At 39.9% G+C, this 18,074-nt stretch overlaps 2 protein-coding genes across 2 annotated transcripts; both read left to right on the forward strand.

The window, feature by feature from the left end:
• Positions 1–1,505: 1,505 nt before the first annotated feature.
• LOC133345398 (zinc finger CW-type PWWP domain protein 1-like) lies at positions 1,506–12,365 on the forward strand. Its single transcript, XM_061556121.1, has 12 exons — positions 1,506–1,552; positions 1,941–2,013; positions 2,139–2,308; positions 3,567–3,642; positions 5,995–6,114; positions 6,457–6,571; positions 8,575–8,644; positions 9,677–9,784; positions 9,932–10,012; positions 10,105–10,186; positions 11,212–11,282; positions 12,288–12,365. The coding sequence occupies exons 2-12, from the start codon at positions 1,941–1,943 to the stop codon at positions 12,363–12,365; spliced, it is 1,044 nt and encodes a 347-aa protein (XP_061412105.1). The 5' UTR covers positions 1,506–1,552.
• Positions 12,366–12,644: 279 nt separating this feature from the next.
• Positions 12,645–17,827, forward strand: LOC133344977 (uncharacterized). The gene is made up of 4 exons (XM_061555309.1): positions 12,645–12,897; positions 13,647–13,952; positions 14,504–14,686; positions 16,753–17,827. The coding sequence occupies exons 1-4, from the start codon at positions 12,708–12,710 to the stop codon at positions 17,361–17,363; spliced, it is 1,290 nt and encodes a 429-aa protein (XP_061411293.1). The 5' UTR covers positions 12,645–12,707; the 3' UTR covers positions 17,364–17,827.
• The last annotated feature ends 247 nt before the right edge of the window (positions 17,828–18,074 follow it).

An 18,074-nucleotide genomic window follows, 5' to 3' on the forward strand; every position in this document is an offset into this window, starting at 1 on the left:
ACCCGACACAACCAAATTAGGAAGAATTGTCACGAAAAACAAAACGTGCCAATGAGTTGCTACTTCAGCACACCGGTGTGTTGGAGTACATACCTTATCAGTGCCTACCTTATTACAGACAAATTCATACCTTATTGGTCACCCCGTGCCCTTATAAATCGCAACGTTGATCCTACGAAGTCCTATCACAAGGAAAAAACACACAAAAATTGACAAAAACAATTGTTATTCTTTGGATCTTTCGGAAAAAGCCACAGTAGAGAGAAAACTAATTTTAAAAATCACAATATCACGACGTTTCGATCGCAACACAAGCAATCGTCATCAGGTGAAAACTACTGAAGCAGGGAAAAATATATGGCGGCAGTGCTGCTAAGGCAGGGAGTTCTTAAGGTTTTAGATGGGTGTAGCCCAAGGGTCAGAGGGCAGGGTGAGAGATGAAATTTGCATGTAAATATAAGATAGGAGAAATCTTCATAAACGAAGCTGTGGGGGTGGCCATTGCATTGTGAGAAATTAGCATGTCAATGTAGGAAATTTGCTTGTAAATGTAAGCTCGTAGAGAGCTCGGAAAAGAACATCGCCACATGGAGGTGGAAAAGGATGGCAAGCCGCTGTGGGGGTGGCTATTGTATTGTAAGAGATTAGCATGTCAATGTAAACAATTTGCTTGTAAATGTAAGCTAGAAAGAGCTCAGAAAAGAACATCGCCACGTGGAGGTGGAAAAGGATGGCAAGCCGCCATGTACTAACACAGCTAACGGTGGCTGTGTTAGTGAATGAAGAATACGGGTAAACCGTATGGGTTGACATGTACGAGAGTAAACCCCAAAACATTTACAATTCTAGTGCGGTACCGCACGACGTTTTGCCGGTAATTACAGATTGTTACATATATATGTTTTGGGATATCAGAAGCATATTCTTGGTTCTTTCGGTAAAGTCACACCTGATGATGATTGCTAGTGTTGCAGGTCGAAACGTCGTGAGAATTTGTATTATTTTTATTATTTTATTATTTCCCTTCTACAGGTTCCGGACCATTTGGGAACCGCGTGCTGGAGATAAAGCGACCAGGGGCGATCCGTCATGCGCACCGCAAACTCCTTACCACATCCTGCAGGTAATGCAAGAACCTCAATGTGGATGAATTTTCACTTTAAATTTTCCCGACTGCAGGAATTAATATTCTTGGTTCTTTCGGTAGATAGAAATTTATTATTTTCAATTTATTATGAAAATTTGAAATATTATTTATTTTTATATATTTATTTTATTTTCTATCTACGTGGCTTTACCGAAAGAACCAAGAATATGAATCCCTGCAGTCACGAAAGCTTCAAATCGATATCAGAAGCGTGAAGAACAAAAAAAATGGCGGAAAAAATACAGAACGGTGACGTCACGCGCGGCTACAAGCCAAGAGAAAAAGCGCGCGAACGTGACGTCCCCGCTCCGCACCCCCTCCGCGTGACGTCATCGCCACGCCCACATTCCTCCTCTTATCCCGTCAACCGCAAGACGAAACGGACCCCTGGCTCCCCGTCACAGCGTGATGATAATTTTTGTTATTTACAAATTTTTACTAACTAAACTCAGTGCTGCTCTTATAATTACAATTACACTGTTGGTGTGAGTTTGTTTTTGCGTAAATTTAGTTTTTGCCTCACGTTTGCCCGTCTGGGATATTTTTCCCCTCACGACGTGGAATGAGGTGTGTCGTTGTACTTTTTTATGTTCACCTCGGACATTTAAAATGATCCTTATCATTTTATATAATCAAATGCCTTCCTTGAGCAAGTAAAAATAGCAATTGGGTGTCTGATAAAAGTAAATTAAATGATTGATTTGATGCGAAGAAGCGTTTTTTTGTGACCTGAGGCAGATTTTAATTGTGACCTGTTCTAAAGTAATTTAATTAGCGCGGTCTTTTCCCTCAGATGGAGAAAAAATATAGCGGTGTCAGCTTGACAAACTCGCAATATGAAGACATATTTAATGCTGCAATTAATGGTGAGAAAAATAATGGGATTTTTAAAACAAAAAACGAGTTAATATGCAAACATTCCACTTACAAGCCAAGGGCTGCTTTTCATCAAACCACAATGAGTCACTTAAATTGTATTTATCTCGTAAAGGTGATCAAAAAGAAGTTGCGACAGATGATCCTGGGTTGGATGGGACAACGGGGATGTTTGAAACTAACCCTAAAGTTGAATTTAAAACGGACGAGGCGAAGCTTTGCATTGCTACTTCAAAAGTGGACAACTCAGAGTCGAATAATAGAAGAAAGCAAAAAAAAGCGAAGGTCAGTACGATTGTAATGTTCGCTCCTCATTGCCCGCAAATAAATAACATCTTACAGGACGTAAAACAAACATTGTTCCCCTTTTTGCAATTGGTAATTTCCCCAATTTTGGTCGGAATCTGAATATTTATACTCTTAGGTTTTTTCGGTAAAGTCGCGTAAATAAAAATAAATAAAAATTGATATAAATAAAATTATAAAATAACAATTTATTATCTTATTGTTATTTCTATAAATTTTAGGTTTTTTAGGTAAAGTCATGTAGGTAAAAATAAAAATAATTTAAAATAACAATAGAAATGTAATAATAAAATAATGATTTATTACCTTTTTCTATTATTCTTTTATTATTTCTTTTTATTTTTACCTTCGTGACTTTACCGAAAAAACCAAAGAGTATGAATCCTTGCAGTCACGAAAGCTTCAAATCTAGAATCTGAATATTTACTTCAACTGCAGGAGGAATCCGATGAGCTACAAAGCTCTTTGTTGTTTTCACAGATGCCCATTAGGGGCCACGGGGTAAGAACGTTAACAAACAATACAAATACACGATTTGTTGTGCAAAGTCCAAGTAAATAAATCACCAAAATACATACAAATAAAACTAAACCATCCTAGCAGGCATCTTAGCAAGGCCGCTGAGGTATTAACTTTTACTGGTAGGAACCTCCTGGTTACACCAGCCCACAGGGGATTATTGTGTCCGTCCGTCGTGCATCCAAAAATGGGAGGGGTGGGGCTGGGTGGGGAGTGGGAGGGGTGGGCTGGGTGGAGAAGGGAGGGGCTGGGTGGGGAGGGGAGGGGAGTGGCTGGGTGGGGAGGGTGGGGCTGGGTGGGGAGGGGTTGGGCTGAGTGGGGAGGGGCTGGGTGGGGTGGGGAGGGGCTGGGTGGGGAGGGGCTGGTCACCCCGTGGTGCCCTTATTAAACTCAACGTTTAACCTACTCACGCCGGCTTGTGCCCGCCCTCACAGTCGGGCATATTTGCGGAATACACCACGCCGCCGTTGACCCTGGCCATTGACTGGGCAACCCAACGTTCCTACCAGCAGCTCCCTCCGCAGGAATGTGTTTTCTGAGAAGCGACCTGGCCACAAATGATAAGCTCAAAAAATGGCCTTATCATTTTGGACATTGATAGCAACTAAATAATATCGGCGCACGCAATTTAGTTACGCGTTGGGACTTTCACTTTGTTACAGAGCCTAACGTGACTTTTCGTTGTCTTGTTTTATTATCGCAATTGTCCCGCGTGCAGGCTGTACGTCTCAATATCAGTGATGCACTGTTTAAGCGTAACGCCTCCCCTAAGTTGAACAATTGTGACATGAAAGGTAAGAACAAACATTTTCTGAACGGCGACCCTTTTTGCACGAGAAATATATTGTGAAAAAAGCAGTGTAGAATGAAGAAATACATTTGGCAATGTGCCTTTTGACATGCGGTACCTTCAAATTTTTCTTGACTATAATTGAAAATTCCAATTGCCATGCTCTGCATTCGCTAACTTGTGCCAACCTCGGCAAAAAAGGTCGCTTTATACACAATATCTACTGCTATATTTACCCAAAAATGTCAGTGTGTAACACGCGTGACGTCACTTTCACGTCGACCAGTCCCCCTCATTAATAATCATGAAAAAGTTACGTCCTCCACATTAATAATCATGAGCGGGTGACGTCACTCCGCATGGAGAACCCCCCCCCCCACCATTAATATAATCATGAGCAGGTGACGTCACTCCACATTGAACAGCCTCCCTCAATAATCATAAGGTGACGTCCTCCAAATGGACCCCCCCCCCCCATTCATAATAATTAGCGGCAGACGTCACTCCACATTGGGGAGCCGAGGCGCCTCCTCCCCCCTCCTCGGCATCAACTTACAAACTCTTTGGTTCTTTCAGTAAAGTCACGTAGGTATAAAATAAAAGAAATCACGACGTTTCGGGCGCAACACAAGCGTCCATCATCAGGTGGGAAAGCATGGTCTGCTGCTGAGGCAGACTGTTTTAAAAGGTTTGAAATGGGTGTAGCTCAAGGGTCATAAAGAAGTTGCGGGGCTAGTGATGTTAGGTGCTGCTACTCGCTAACAGCACTTGACCTTTGTGGGTCGATGCAAAAAAAACTTGACTGCACGAACTCTTCTTGGTTCTTTCGGTAAAGTCACGTAGAAGGGAAGTAATAAAATAATAAAAATAAAACATAATAAAACAATTCTCACGACGTTTCGGCCACAACGCAAGCAGCCGTCCTCAGGTGAAAACCAGGTCTGTCGAGGCGACAGAGTCTGAATGAAACAGCACACGAGCTTGGAGCATATATATAAGCTGGGCGCATTGACAAAGGAATTTGCATATCAAAAGGAATTTAGCATATTTATGGGAAATGCAGGAATGTGATTGGTCCTGCATATGCATGTGCATTATGCAGGATTAACAGCATCAAAGGGAGCTGCAGTTACTGCTGCTGCTGAAATTACTGCTGCTGCTGCAGTTTCTGCTGCTGCTGCAGTTGCTGCTGCTGCTAGCAACTGCAGCAGCAGCAGCAACTGCAGCAGCAGCAGAAACTGCAGCAGCAGCAGTAATTTCAGCAGCAGCAGTAACTGCAGCTCCCTTTGATGCTGTTAATCCTGCATAATGCACATGCATATGCAGGACTAATCACATTCCTGCATTTCCCATAAATATGCTAAATTCCTTTTGATATGCAAATTCCTTTGTCAATGCGCCCAGCTTATATATATGCTCCAAGCTCGTGTGCTGTTTCATTCAGACTCTGTCGCCTCGACGGACCTGGTTTTCACCTGAGGACGGCTGCTTGCGTTGTGGCCGAAACGTCGTGAGAATTGTTTTATTATGTTTTATTTTTATTATTTTATTACTTCCCTTCTACGTGACTTTACCGAAAGAACCAAGAAGATGAATCCCTGCAGTCACGAAAGCTTTAAATCGAAAAATTGACTGCACGAATATTGATGTTGCCAAACTCGGTTGTTGAGAAACATGCATTCAGATGAATTACTACGATAATGAGCCAACACTCCACATGGGGGGGCGAGGCGCCTCATCCCCCCCCTCCTCAGCGTCAACTTATAACCCTCACTACCTTTAAGACAGAACCCTCACGTCACGCGATCTCCGTAACGCTATTAAGACATGGAAGTAAAAAGGACGTCATGATGAACAAGGGATTATAACCTTTAAATGAATCAAGTCTGTGTCACCGCAGCCTTACACATTGCACGTGAATGGATGCAATGAATATCACGTCGCGGTCTCCTTTTTGCTTGCAAGTTTCAGATTTACTGCAATACACCTGTTCTTGGACGGGCAAAAGGCTAGTTTAGAATATTTGGCGACTATAAATTTCACGGCAATAACCCACTTTATTGAGCTTTCATTTGTGGCCAGGCCGCTTCTGGGAAATAAGTTAATACCTCCAATGGGCTTTGCCTGCTTGGATGGTTTAGTTTTATTTGTACGTGTTTGAGTGATTTGTTTACATTTCCTGTACTTGGCACTCCTATCGTGTCTTTGTTGTTGTAACGTTCTTACCCCGTGGCCCCTACTGGGTATCTGTGAAAAAAGAGCTGTATAGCTCATCGGATTTCTCCTCGGCAGTATAATATCAATATGCTGATTCTGAAGTGAAATGGGGTTTTTTTTCTCATTTGGTTGATTTCAGAGTATGGATATGAAATCTGGGTGCAGTGCAGCAACCAAGTTTGCAGCAAATGGAGACGTCTCAATAATGCCCCGGATACCTCGGTGCTCGTTGACGTGTGGACGTGTGACATGAACAAGGGTATCGACGAGTCGAACTCACACCGCCCCCCCCCCCCTTTTATAATCTACAGAGCATTTAGTTCTACGTACGGCCGCAATACGTTTCAAACCGAATCTTACGTATTTATTTTGGTTCACCACATCACTGTACTCGAGATATTTCATGTTAATTAAATGAAACCCATTGCAATGCTTCTCAGAACAACAGGCGTTTCCATAGTTCTAGGAAATGTGCTTTACAGAAATGTACAAATATGCCACACCAGCTTGCACAAGTACACGCATTTTCGGCTGTGTTTGTGGTATTTTCCTTTAATTTTGCATATGTTTAATTGAATCTATTTCCCCCTCTATCCCCTAGATACAATGTACAACTCATGCAGCATCGCAGAGGAGGAATGTTGCTATGAGAGTAATGCGGAGACAGACTTTCAACCTGGTTTCCTCGTCTGGGCAAAGCAGTTTGGTTACCCTTGGTGTGTCACTGTATGAAATTAACACGTCTAGGTAGATTTTTAACTTAAAACTTTCGTGACTGCAGGAATTCATATTCTTTGGTTATTTCGGTAAAGTCACTTAGATAAAAAAAAAGTGAATAAAAATACAAATTTAAGAAAAATAATAAAAAAACAAAAAAACACTAATGTAGACTGTAGCCTGGTTCTCACGACGTTTCGGCCACAAGACGTCGAGAGAATGATTTAATGTTTTATTTTTATTATTTTATTATTTCCCTTCTACGTGACTTTACCGAAAGAACCAAGAAGATGAATCCCTGCAGTCACGAAAGCTTTAAATCGAAATGTAGCCTGGTTCTTAACCTCGGTGAACGTACTGGCAGTCTATAATGTAAACTGTAGCCTTTTTTTATTCACTTTAGTTTTTATTATTTTTCTATCTACGTGACTTTACCGTAAGAACCAAAGAATACGTCTGGGTAGACTGAATGTTTGAGAACATGAAGCGTGGTTCATGTTTGAGAACATGAAGCGTGGTTCATGTTTGAGAACATGAAGTGTGGTTCATGTGTATCGAATGAGATGATTCATGACTATCATGTTCCAGACATTGCTGTAACATACAAATTGGCAACATACACATGTAGTGAGTCCAACTGAGTCACAGACGTTGTCTTGGGAGCAACACTTATTTATTCAGTAACTCAACGTAACATAACACAACCTACACTTGGATGTTGAATGCCCATCTAGCCATGCTACGGCAGAACTAGACACGGTTCGCTATCACGGCCCGGACCACATGCTGGGTCCCGGACCGCATGCTGGGTCCCTGACCGCGTGGCTAGAGGCTTCTTAACCAGACGTTGATCTTCATCACCAGCAACACGAAGAACCCTGAGCCCCTCACGGGGCCCCCGTTATATCCCCCTGGACTGGGGCTGGCTCCGCCCCTCGCCCCGTCCACCTTCTAGAACTCTCGAGCTCTTTCCCGAAGGCTCCCGAGAGCTCTTTTATACCACGTGACCGCCCAGCGGCCCCCGTCCACCGGTGGCCCCCCTCCAATATCATCCGGTCACGTGTCGGCAGGTCAACCAGCGTATCATGCCCCAACGTAACCCTGGCTGGTTGACACTCCCTCTCGCTCCCTCACCGGGAGCCTGCACCGCACACTGTATGTGGTGCCTCCGCGCTGACCAGCGCTCACCCAAGCCCCGCTAGGGCTGGTACTACGCCCAGCAAGCGGGCTACACATAATGCCAACACATTATCCGCCGTGGCTTCATAAGCCCTGCACCACACAGTGACATACAGTCACTACACACACATTTAACATTTTAATGCAACAACACTGTCTTCACAATTAAAGACTTGTGTTTATTATTTAATTTGTAAATCTGCAGGAACAATTTTTACCACTTACTATTGAAAACAATAATCAGAATTAACGTCTGATCTTCCCACTACAGGATATGTACAGACCTTTTTCTCAATACACTAGTGGATGAGGGCCTCCTCACCATGGGGGTCATTTTACCATACTTCACCATGTTGGTCAGTACAGGTTGGTGAAGGCAGGGAGCATAGGCTACGGGGCATGGTACAGTACAATCATTCATTTGTCTGATAATGTAGCTCCACATTAGCCGATGACACCGATTTGTATGTATCATGGTTGCCCATCCAAGCACTATCCAGGCTCAACTCTGGTGGGTTCTAAATAGATCAGACACATTCAAGATATTGGTTAAAAGCACTGCTGTGCATATAGCGCTCAAAGTAATACTTGTTTTGAAGATTGGCCTTTAAGGTGGAATAATTTCTATAGTAGCAATAACACAGTATGTATTGTATTTTAATATCAATGGATAACATTTTTTTATTTAAAACTAAATTTGCATTTAGGTTGTAGGCACGACTAGTGAAATATGACCTCTGTGTAAAATGTTCGTTACGTATGTTTAAAATACCGAATGTTGTAAATGCAGTGTGACAACTAAAACTTAATCAATTGTTTTAAGGTGGCCGGGTATGGTAGAAAATGATCCAGAGACGGAAAAGTATTTTCTTGCCTCCAAGAAAAAGGGTGTGGTAGGTGATATCACAATTTTGATTTGAATACCTGCTTAATGTATTTTTCATTTACTCTTTTTTAATTATTTTTGGATTACATTCACAATGGATAGCTATAAAATGTCAATATATTTAATGTGCAATATTTAGTAAATTGGTGTCAGCTTTCAAATAACATGGCCAAGCGGGAGCGCATTTGCCACTTGTTGCAGAGGTTGGTGATTCGAGCCCTGTGGCTGCCCTAGTTAATACACGTGTTGATGTCACGTTCGAAATTTGAAATCAGTAGAATGCCTTATTTGGATAACATAGCAATGTCACCTGCTCCTGACAAACTATACTCAAAATGGGACCTGTGTTGCCAGTATCAAAATATGAATAAATAATAGGTTTTACCCTTTTTCTACGTAATAAAACAGGTGTTAAGATGTTCAAACACCAAATAGAAACATTTTGAAAGCAATCAAGTCTGCATTAACCACATGTACTTGTGGTGAACATGCAAACAAAGATGCAAACATCTTTTCACCTGTTTTGTTGCCAGAAAGGGTAAAACCTATAATTGTTTTCAAAATTTACACATTCGTGAAACAGCGCCTTTTTGATAGCCATGCGCAATAATAATGGTATGAATATAAAATGTACTGATATGAGTTGATTTAACAATACAAATCTAACATCAAGTGAAGCCTGTGCCTTGTCAAGGTTGATATGGGGAAAATATGTTAAATGTTTTTTTTTGTGTATGTAAGGCTGCATTTTACACAATCCTATTTTTTTTACAAAAATCAGAGGCAGATATTTGATTCTTGATGATGTTAGGAATGTTTTATAACGTTAACATGTGGTTAATCTAATAGGTTGTCTTTTCTGACCATATTGTTATGTGTGGTTATTCAAAAATAATTATTTTGTAAAAATGAAGTCACTGCACTTGATGGATTTCTTATTTTCTCAATTACAAATTTAAACCTATTACACTTATACAATTGTAAATATTGTGCATTCGAATAATTTACTAATTCCATATTTACTGGACAATGTGTGCAGATGAAATACCACGTGACATTTTTCGACAACGTAAGTTCTCGATCATGGATCCCCACCTGCTTCATCAAAACATTTGAAAGCTCCATGGAGAATATGTTTTCCACGAAGGTTGGTGACATACAAGCATGAAATGTATTGTTTTTAATACATATTCACATTTGAGAGAGTACGTGCCTGTGCTCCGATTTTCTAACAACTTTCACATATCGATGTACATACTGTATGTGGCGACATGACCTTACATGTTATTTCCAGGGTCAAAATGGTCGAGATTTCACAAAAAGGATTGCTGATGCTGTACGGAAAGCAAACTGCGCCACGAAGATGAGTATACAGGTGAGGTTCCCTTTGTTTTTGTTACGGCTTCATTACATATACACTATTATTAATAAGTATAACTCATTAGCTTATGCTGTTGTTATTCCCAGAAACGCCTGGATGAGTTTGGATTTTCAGAAACGTATAACCAAGATGCAGAAATGGAATACAAAGATACCAATAGCTCCCAAGGTACTCAACTATGGTTCAAGTATCTTGTAGAGTATTGTGAATCATCCATTGCAGCTGAATGAAGGGTAAACATGTCTAGTGGGTTCTATGGAGGCACACGCTTGAACTTGGAGGCAACACGTTTATTACACAACCCAAACAGGGTAACTACATAATGTAACAACGGTTAACTATACCACGACGAGGTAACTACAGAACTGGGTCAGTCAGCCAACACACTGCCTGACCCACGATGCCGAACGTGATGACCGAGGATCGAAGAGACGTAGCATTCCAGCAGACAGCAGTGATTGCTCTCGGGACCTCCCTTTTATGCTCCCGAGCGTGGCCTCGCTCCGCCTTCGGCCACACCCCCTTCTGGATCTCACCAGAAAGTTCTCGACCGAGCTCCACGTGTCCAAGCCACCCTTTGGGCTCCCTCGCTACCCTGTCCCGGTCACGTGCCCTCTCGGGTTCACCCAGACTGTCACGTCCTTACTTGCCCTCTCTCTGACCGTCACCAGAACCATGCCCCCTAGGGCCTGCTTCCATGCCATACCTACTCTGTTCTAGATTTGAAGCTTTCGTGACTGCAAGGATTCATATTTTTAGTTTTTTCGGTAAAGTCACATACTCACATACGTGACTTTACCAAAAAAACTAAGAGTATACCTACTCTGGTGCCAGAGGCTCAAGATGCACAGTTCCACTCTTGTGACAGTAGCTGGCGCTAAACGGCATAGTGACTCCATTTACGTCACTACACATGTAATAATTCAGCCACTTGCAGTTTGATGAATTTTCACAATGTGGGGTTGCAATTCAATTCCATAATCAATTTTGCCATTCCTGTATTGGAATAAATGCAATAGTTTTTGCATGGTAATGAAGAAAGAGTACTTTTCTGAAAACGAAAGTAGATAAATAAACAGTTTTATCTGAGGTAAACTTGAGTAGACTAAAACACTTATGTTTTGACTTTTCTGGAACAAACCGAAATCAACTGGTGTATGAAGTTACTGTATCAATGTTTTAAATTTACTTAGACTCTGAAGGTGAACTTTCACGTAAAAGGAAGACATCAAAGGAGCTCAATCAGAAGGCCAAACGGGGAAAGGTAAAATGTTTAGTTTTTAAAATTTTGTATTAAATGATGTATGAAATATATTAGGGGCCGTCCATAAATGATGTCACACAATTTTGGCCGATTTTTTACCCCCCTCTCGTCACACGCGTCACAAAAAGTCAGGCCCCTCTCAAATATGACGTCACAAAGCTCTGCCCCCAAAACCATATTTCCATTTTGAAAATAAAACATGCTTCAAATCACTTTAAACTATTGTCATTGTATTGCGTATTTATTGTGGCGCTGCACTCTGATGTTGTCGGAGGAAACACGTATTAAAAAGGAGGCATTGGAAAGCTGAAATTTAAGTAAAACTGCAGATGTTTAAGTAAAACTGCAGATGTTCAGAATATTATAATTAAATTCTCTTAGAATTATAAAATATTAAAAGTAATTATAACTATAAAAAAAATACTTTAAACTTTGTAGTAGAACGAAGCAAAATGGAGAGTACAATTATAACAATCATATATTCATTCCACAATGAAAAGCCCTGGTAGAATAATTAGAATCAAAATGTTTAATAATTATTCAAAAAAAATACAAAATGCATGCTTCTCCATTCTCCCATGGAGAAGAAAAATGCTCCTTCATGGAATAAATAACAGGGGACCTTAGTAAATTTAAATAATAAAATCGTTAATAATGAAAATTAATACAAATTTGTGTTAAAACATTGTATTTAATTAATATTTATTTAAAGTTGCGCATTTTGATGTGACATCACATTTCTCAACCCCCTCCCCCCCTCGTCACACATCGCCACAAATATCTGACCCCCCTCCCCCCCTCGGTGCGTGACGTCATTTATGGATGGCCCCTTATATAGATAATGGAATTGTATTTAAAGGAATACAGAGCTGACTGTAAATGTTACTTTTAATTGATAGATTCAGTTTTGGTACACTGTAAATCACCAGTTGATTTGTAGGTCTGCGATTTTTGATCATGAGAAAACTATTTGACGTAAGATTAAACAATGTTCCTTTAATACAGAAAACAGATAAGGAGAGCACTGAGGAGAAAGAGCCTTGTAAGCCACCACCACGCAAGCGTAAGTGTACTGTAGCCTAGGCACACGGGCGTTCATCACATTTCCCCTAACAACTTCCGACGATGTTTTTTTAAGCTCTTCCCAGCAGACCCATGATTATTCGTATTTAAGAAATGATGAAAAAAAGTGAAAATTACTAAATAATGCAATGACATTTGGAAAATAAATTAAATATACGCAATACAAATCTATTCAAATAAAGCAGCATCATTTTATGCTTTTGTAAGGAATCAAGTCTGCACTTTGTCATACATTTGAAAGTAATTCTATTGGGTTGCATTAATCTTCCACAGGAAAGAAGGCAGTTAGATAAATCAAATAAAGATGACATACAAAACAAACAGCAGGCTAAACCTACATACATGAAAGAGGAATCTGCTGAAGAGAATTATAATAGAGGCCAGGAGACTTCAAATGCAGATATGAAACATGTTGAGGATGAAAAGGATACAAGTAATATTCTTCAATGCACCACCAGTAAAAATATAAGCCCCATAAACAGGGAAATTATCTTTGATAAGAAAGCAGAGAAAATAAAGAAAACAGCTAAAGGCAAGTGTTTTACTCAACAAAAAATTGCAAGTTAAAATATATAGTTTATTAATTAAATGTTATATCTTGTTTTAACTGTTCGGTATTTCTGTTGAAATTCGAGAATATATTTTTTTTATCCACGTTTTACATGTCTATTGTGGTCATAGTAATCTCACTATATATGAAGATATCCATTTTATAATTGTAATTTAATCAATTTAAATCCGTTATTATGCACACAAACAGTATTTAACGGTATGCATAACAGGTTATGAACATCAACTAATTTGATATTTAACAACACAAAGGTTTGCTCGCAAACAGCAGGATGGCACAACCTCGATTATGCCTTTTACGTATGTCATGTGACCACCACATTGCATGCATAATGCTCTCAGCTTTGTGGAAGCAATGCTCGATAACGATTTGGCCATGCTGCCCAACAGGCAGCAGGGAAACAGACGACTATAGACTGGCTTCGCACTCATTAGGACTTATCAGTAATCAATATTCATTGCTGCTTTGTCTTTGGAGCCCAAATATGGATAGACCACTAATAGTACTTGCCTGCCTCCTGTTGTGATGGCTTTATTATAATTAACAAAGGTGCTGGAATAAAAAATATACTTTTGTAGTCTGTACGTGCTTAAGGCTCGCTGTTGTGCAATGTTTCACAGATGTACTTTACTACCATACAAAACGTGACATTCAGTTGTAAAAACTAGTGAAATATTACTAGTAATTGGTGAATCAATATTTATTCCCAGATGAAAAAGATGAACCTATTACATCTCGGTATAATGCTGCCAAAACACCAAGCCATGATGAGAGTAGCAATGACATCCATAAAGATACTGATTTCAACAATACAAATAAAATGAAATTCATTGTTGTCAAAGCAATAGATGAACCTTCTGAAATGAATACAGATGCTCCTATATGTATAAAAAACAAACTTAGCAGATCAGCTAAACACAATATAACTGACATTGCGAATAAGGCTAAATCAGTTTTTGCCAAGGAAAGTGGAAATGTTAAAAACGTCAAAGCCATGGAAAGAAAACAGATGAATTGTAAGTTGTAACAATTACAATCGTTCTTGATAACAAGTGTTTCTTACACATGATTTACAACAACACATAGTTCATCATTGCATAATTGTGTTCTGAGTTTGCAGGAGGCCAGACATCAGACATTTTTGCCAGATTTTGTGATTTAAAGTCACGTCTATTTTTGTGTAAATGTTCAATTTTGGAAAGTATTTGCATATTTCAGCTTTTAAACCAGACCTGAATGGGTTATTGCTAATTAATCATCCTGACATTTTGACGTGGTTGTGCTGACGTGAAAACAAGTTACAGTATTATGTTCCATACAATGTTGAGCGTGAATGTATACAATACTCAGTACAGTAGAAGCTGGACAGTCTTTGGAAGCATGTCTATGTTTGTTTTATACCAACGTGGCCTGTATCAAAAATTGACCATTGCCTTCCCCCCCAGAACTATGCTTATACACAATAAGGTATACTTACATACAGTTTCCACTGTATAGCATTGTATTCAAATGTAGTCTACCGTACATTTTCTTTCACAGTAAATAAATAACATTGTTTTTAAACCAGGTGACACATTCAAGAAGAAAGGCGTTCCTGCAGATTTGGAAAAAGGAAACAAAGAAAAGACCTTTGGGGAAAAAATAACCACACTTCAATTTCCCAGCGCAAAAGCAACGTCTGTTGATGTAAAGTTTGTGATGTCTAAACTGGAAAATGAGGCACCAGATGGAGTGGACATTGCAATGAACAGTGAGTCTTATAAATAACTATTTAGAATGATGAGTATATATTAAACAATAAACATGTCATAAAAAATGATTTTGTTATTTCATACCTGTCAACCCATACGGTTTACCGTGTTCTTATACAGGGAAATTGAGTTTTCAGGTCTATACGGTATACAGCCGTTTCAATACGAGCAAAAAAAGTGTCTTTGTGTTTCTCCCTTGTGAGTTAACTTTGTAGGATGACCGTTGAGATTTATAAGGGCACGGGGGTGACCAATACGGTCTGAATTGGTCTATAATAAGGTAAGCACTGATAAGGGGTTGACAGGTATGGAATCTATCTTAATTTTAGCACTTGCAGCATCACGTTTGTTGTCCACTCATTGATATGCTAATTTCTTCTCTAACCCCCTCCCTCTCTCTGCCTCCGCCCCCCTCTGTCTATTTAAGGCCACCCCACAGAGACGATCACCCCTCTCTGTTACCTGTGTTGCTCTCTCTATGTATCTTGGTGATATCTGTCTGCTAATATGTCTGTCTATAGTTTTCTGGTTAGATTTTATGTCGCTATTTCATTATACCTGATGATGATTGCTTGTGTTGCAATCGAAACGTCGTAATATGCTATTATTTAATTTATTATTTTATCTTTAGACGTGACTTAACCGAAAGAACCAAATAATAGGTATGGAATCTATTCGTCTTGGCCTACAGTTATAATTCCTGTAAACACTGGTTCTATCCATAACCTTTAAAAAAAAAAGCCCTCCACAGATTATGCATAAAGACTAGAAATTATTATAATTTCAGTTATTTTTCTTTTAATCTGTGTCATGGGCTCAGATAGGCGCACACAACTTCTTGGGAAGCAACACTTTATTAACACCAACACGTTACACTTAACATAGGGTGGTAACCACCGACCTGTCCTGACACACACCATCACTCGCTAACATGGACTCTCGGATACACGAGCGTGACCCAGCCAGGTGGGCTACTGGCGGGTCCGCTGACTGGAGGCTTGACTCTTCTTAGGATGCATCTTCACGATGCATCTTATTTCTTGACACGGGCAGCCTCGAGTCCCGTGAGGAGGCCACTTATATCGGCCTCGGCGTGTCCGGGACCCACGCCGGTCACGCCTTCCTTCCAGAACCCTCTCGAAGCTGTCCGGCTGTCCACGTGGCCTCCCAAGGTGCCCCCGGCCCCCACCTTTATCCGGTCACGTGTCCAGCCGGGTTCATTCAGTGCCACGGCCTTACACAACCTCCGTGGCCTCACCCACGGCCAGAGGTCGCAAACGGGTTTTGATTCCTTACCCGTACCCGGCCGCACCAGGGTCGCAAATGGGTACCCGCACCCGGGTAGCCGGGTATCGGGTAGGGTACGGGTATCGGGTACCCGATTGCGACCTCTGCCCATGGCCTCCAGATCACTCAACCGACCCTGACGTCATTTCCACCTCCAGACGGGATGACGTCATGTGTGTGTATTTAGACCCGCGGGGTAGTGACGCTCTCCCCGCATAGTGACGCCACACGTGTGTGTATGTTGCCATTAGTGACACTGCAAGTCACAACATTTGTATACTGAGCATACTCTAACATTGTTTCTGTTGGATATTGAATGGTACAAGCATTATAGATGTTACACGTTCAACTATTAAAATTGCTTATGCTCATGATGTGATGGGTTTATTGAAACTTGCAAGTTATAATTATGTCTAATGCTGTAAATGTAATATATGTATACCGCTATGAATTATTTATATTCATACAATTATATATGTTAAATGTACCACCAGAGATGAATTGCGAAGCAGAATTGATTCATGATTGAACCACACCTGTGACAGTTCGTAGAAGCATAAACAGGCGAATTCATATATGCCTACTAAGCAGTTTGGTTTATTTTGGCACAGGTAAAAACCCATTGAGCAATGAATGCCCATTTTCGATGGGTACCTGGTCACGCAATTATACCTAAACAATTGTATTCAATGAACATGAACAATTGCATTCTGTTGTACTGTATTCTCTTACATAAAGTATTTTTCATTTTGGAATTTGCACATTATTTTCCTGTTAGGTAACAAAACTGAAAACACAACATCTGCACAGATGACAAAACCAAGACAAAATAGAAAATTTCAAATTCCTGTTTCGAAGCCAAAGAACAACAGCAACAATGAAAACAATTCAATCAAAGCTAGAAACAGCAAGCATGATGAGGAAACTACCAACCTTGTAAAAAAGGACATACTTGATGTTTTAATGCCACAGTTAGGCAAACAAGTCGAAGGGAATGACAGCTCCAATCAGTCCACTGTACAGAGTGGAGAGGTGGTTAATATAAATGATTACACCAACGCTTTAGAAAGTAATTCAAGTGAAAATGAATATGTCAACTATATTGACTTGGCTTCTGTCACTAATATTGTAGAAAAGTCCAATTATGGGGGTATGGTTGTGACCAATGAGAAAAATAAGACGTTCAGCAGAAACAGCAATACGATGCAAAGAAAATCTGCATGTGTGACAGAACTCCATCAAGCTGAATTGTGGAAAGGGCCTTATGAGAACGTGGAAAAAGTTCCAATCGGAGACGAAGTGGAAGAACGTGCCTGGAACAAGAAAGAGTCAATGGACAATGCAGATAGTTCTGACTTTGAGTTTAATATAGACGATTCTGACATTTAACAATAAACATGATGAGATAGAAGCATAACGTTCCCCATCATTTATATTTAAAGAATGACCAATATACTGGGGGTTTTCAACATTTTAAAAAGTTACAAATGTACATACCTAAATGTATTAAAATAAGAGCTACATTGATATAATTATTTTAAAAGTTAGTTTTAAGTAGTTTAATGTTCATTCGGGGTTTGCCCTCGAGATGTTTAGAATAACATCTAAATAGTTAATCCGACTTGCATTTGTACAGCCACTGTTTAAGGCTGTTTGGAAACCTGCATTATATTACAATTTGAATATTCCGTGACTGCAGGAATTAGGTAAAGTCACGTAGCTCGGTTCCAAAGACCCAAAGAATATTACAATTTTAATCACATATATTTGGACGCTGTGTTGTACATGTTACAATGGTTGAAACAAATTATAAAATGTTTGCCTCGTTAAACATGGTACATTGTTATATGCAGTGATACATTGACAATTATATTTCTCATGTTAGATGAAGTAAAAAATATACTAAAATAGTTATGTCTGCAATGAACTACATTTTTCGTTACACATTTATGTTGAACCCTGAGTTCGAAATGAAAATATTAAAAGCCATGCTTATATGCAACATTTATACTTCGTCGTGTGATTTTGCACGTGTGCATATTACTGAGAACTACACAAGATGGCTTTTCCAAATGTACCTAAGCTTCATTAAGCACTATG

The sequence above is a fragment of the Lethenteron reissneri genome, chromosome 21, assembly GCF_015708825.2.
Source record: "Lethenteron reissneri isolate LAM-NWPU_2019-01 chromosome 21, ASM1570882v1, whole genome shotgun sequence".
Taxonomy (NCBI): domain Eukaryota; kingdom Metazoa; phylum Chordata; class Hyperoartia; order Petromyzontiformes; family Petromyzontidae; genus Lethenteron; species Lethenteron reissneri.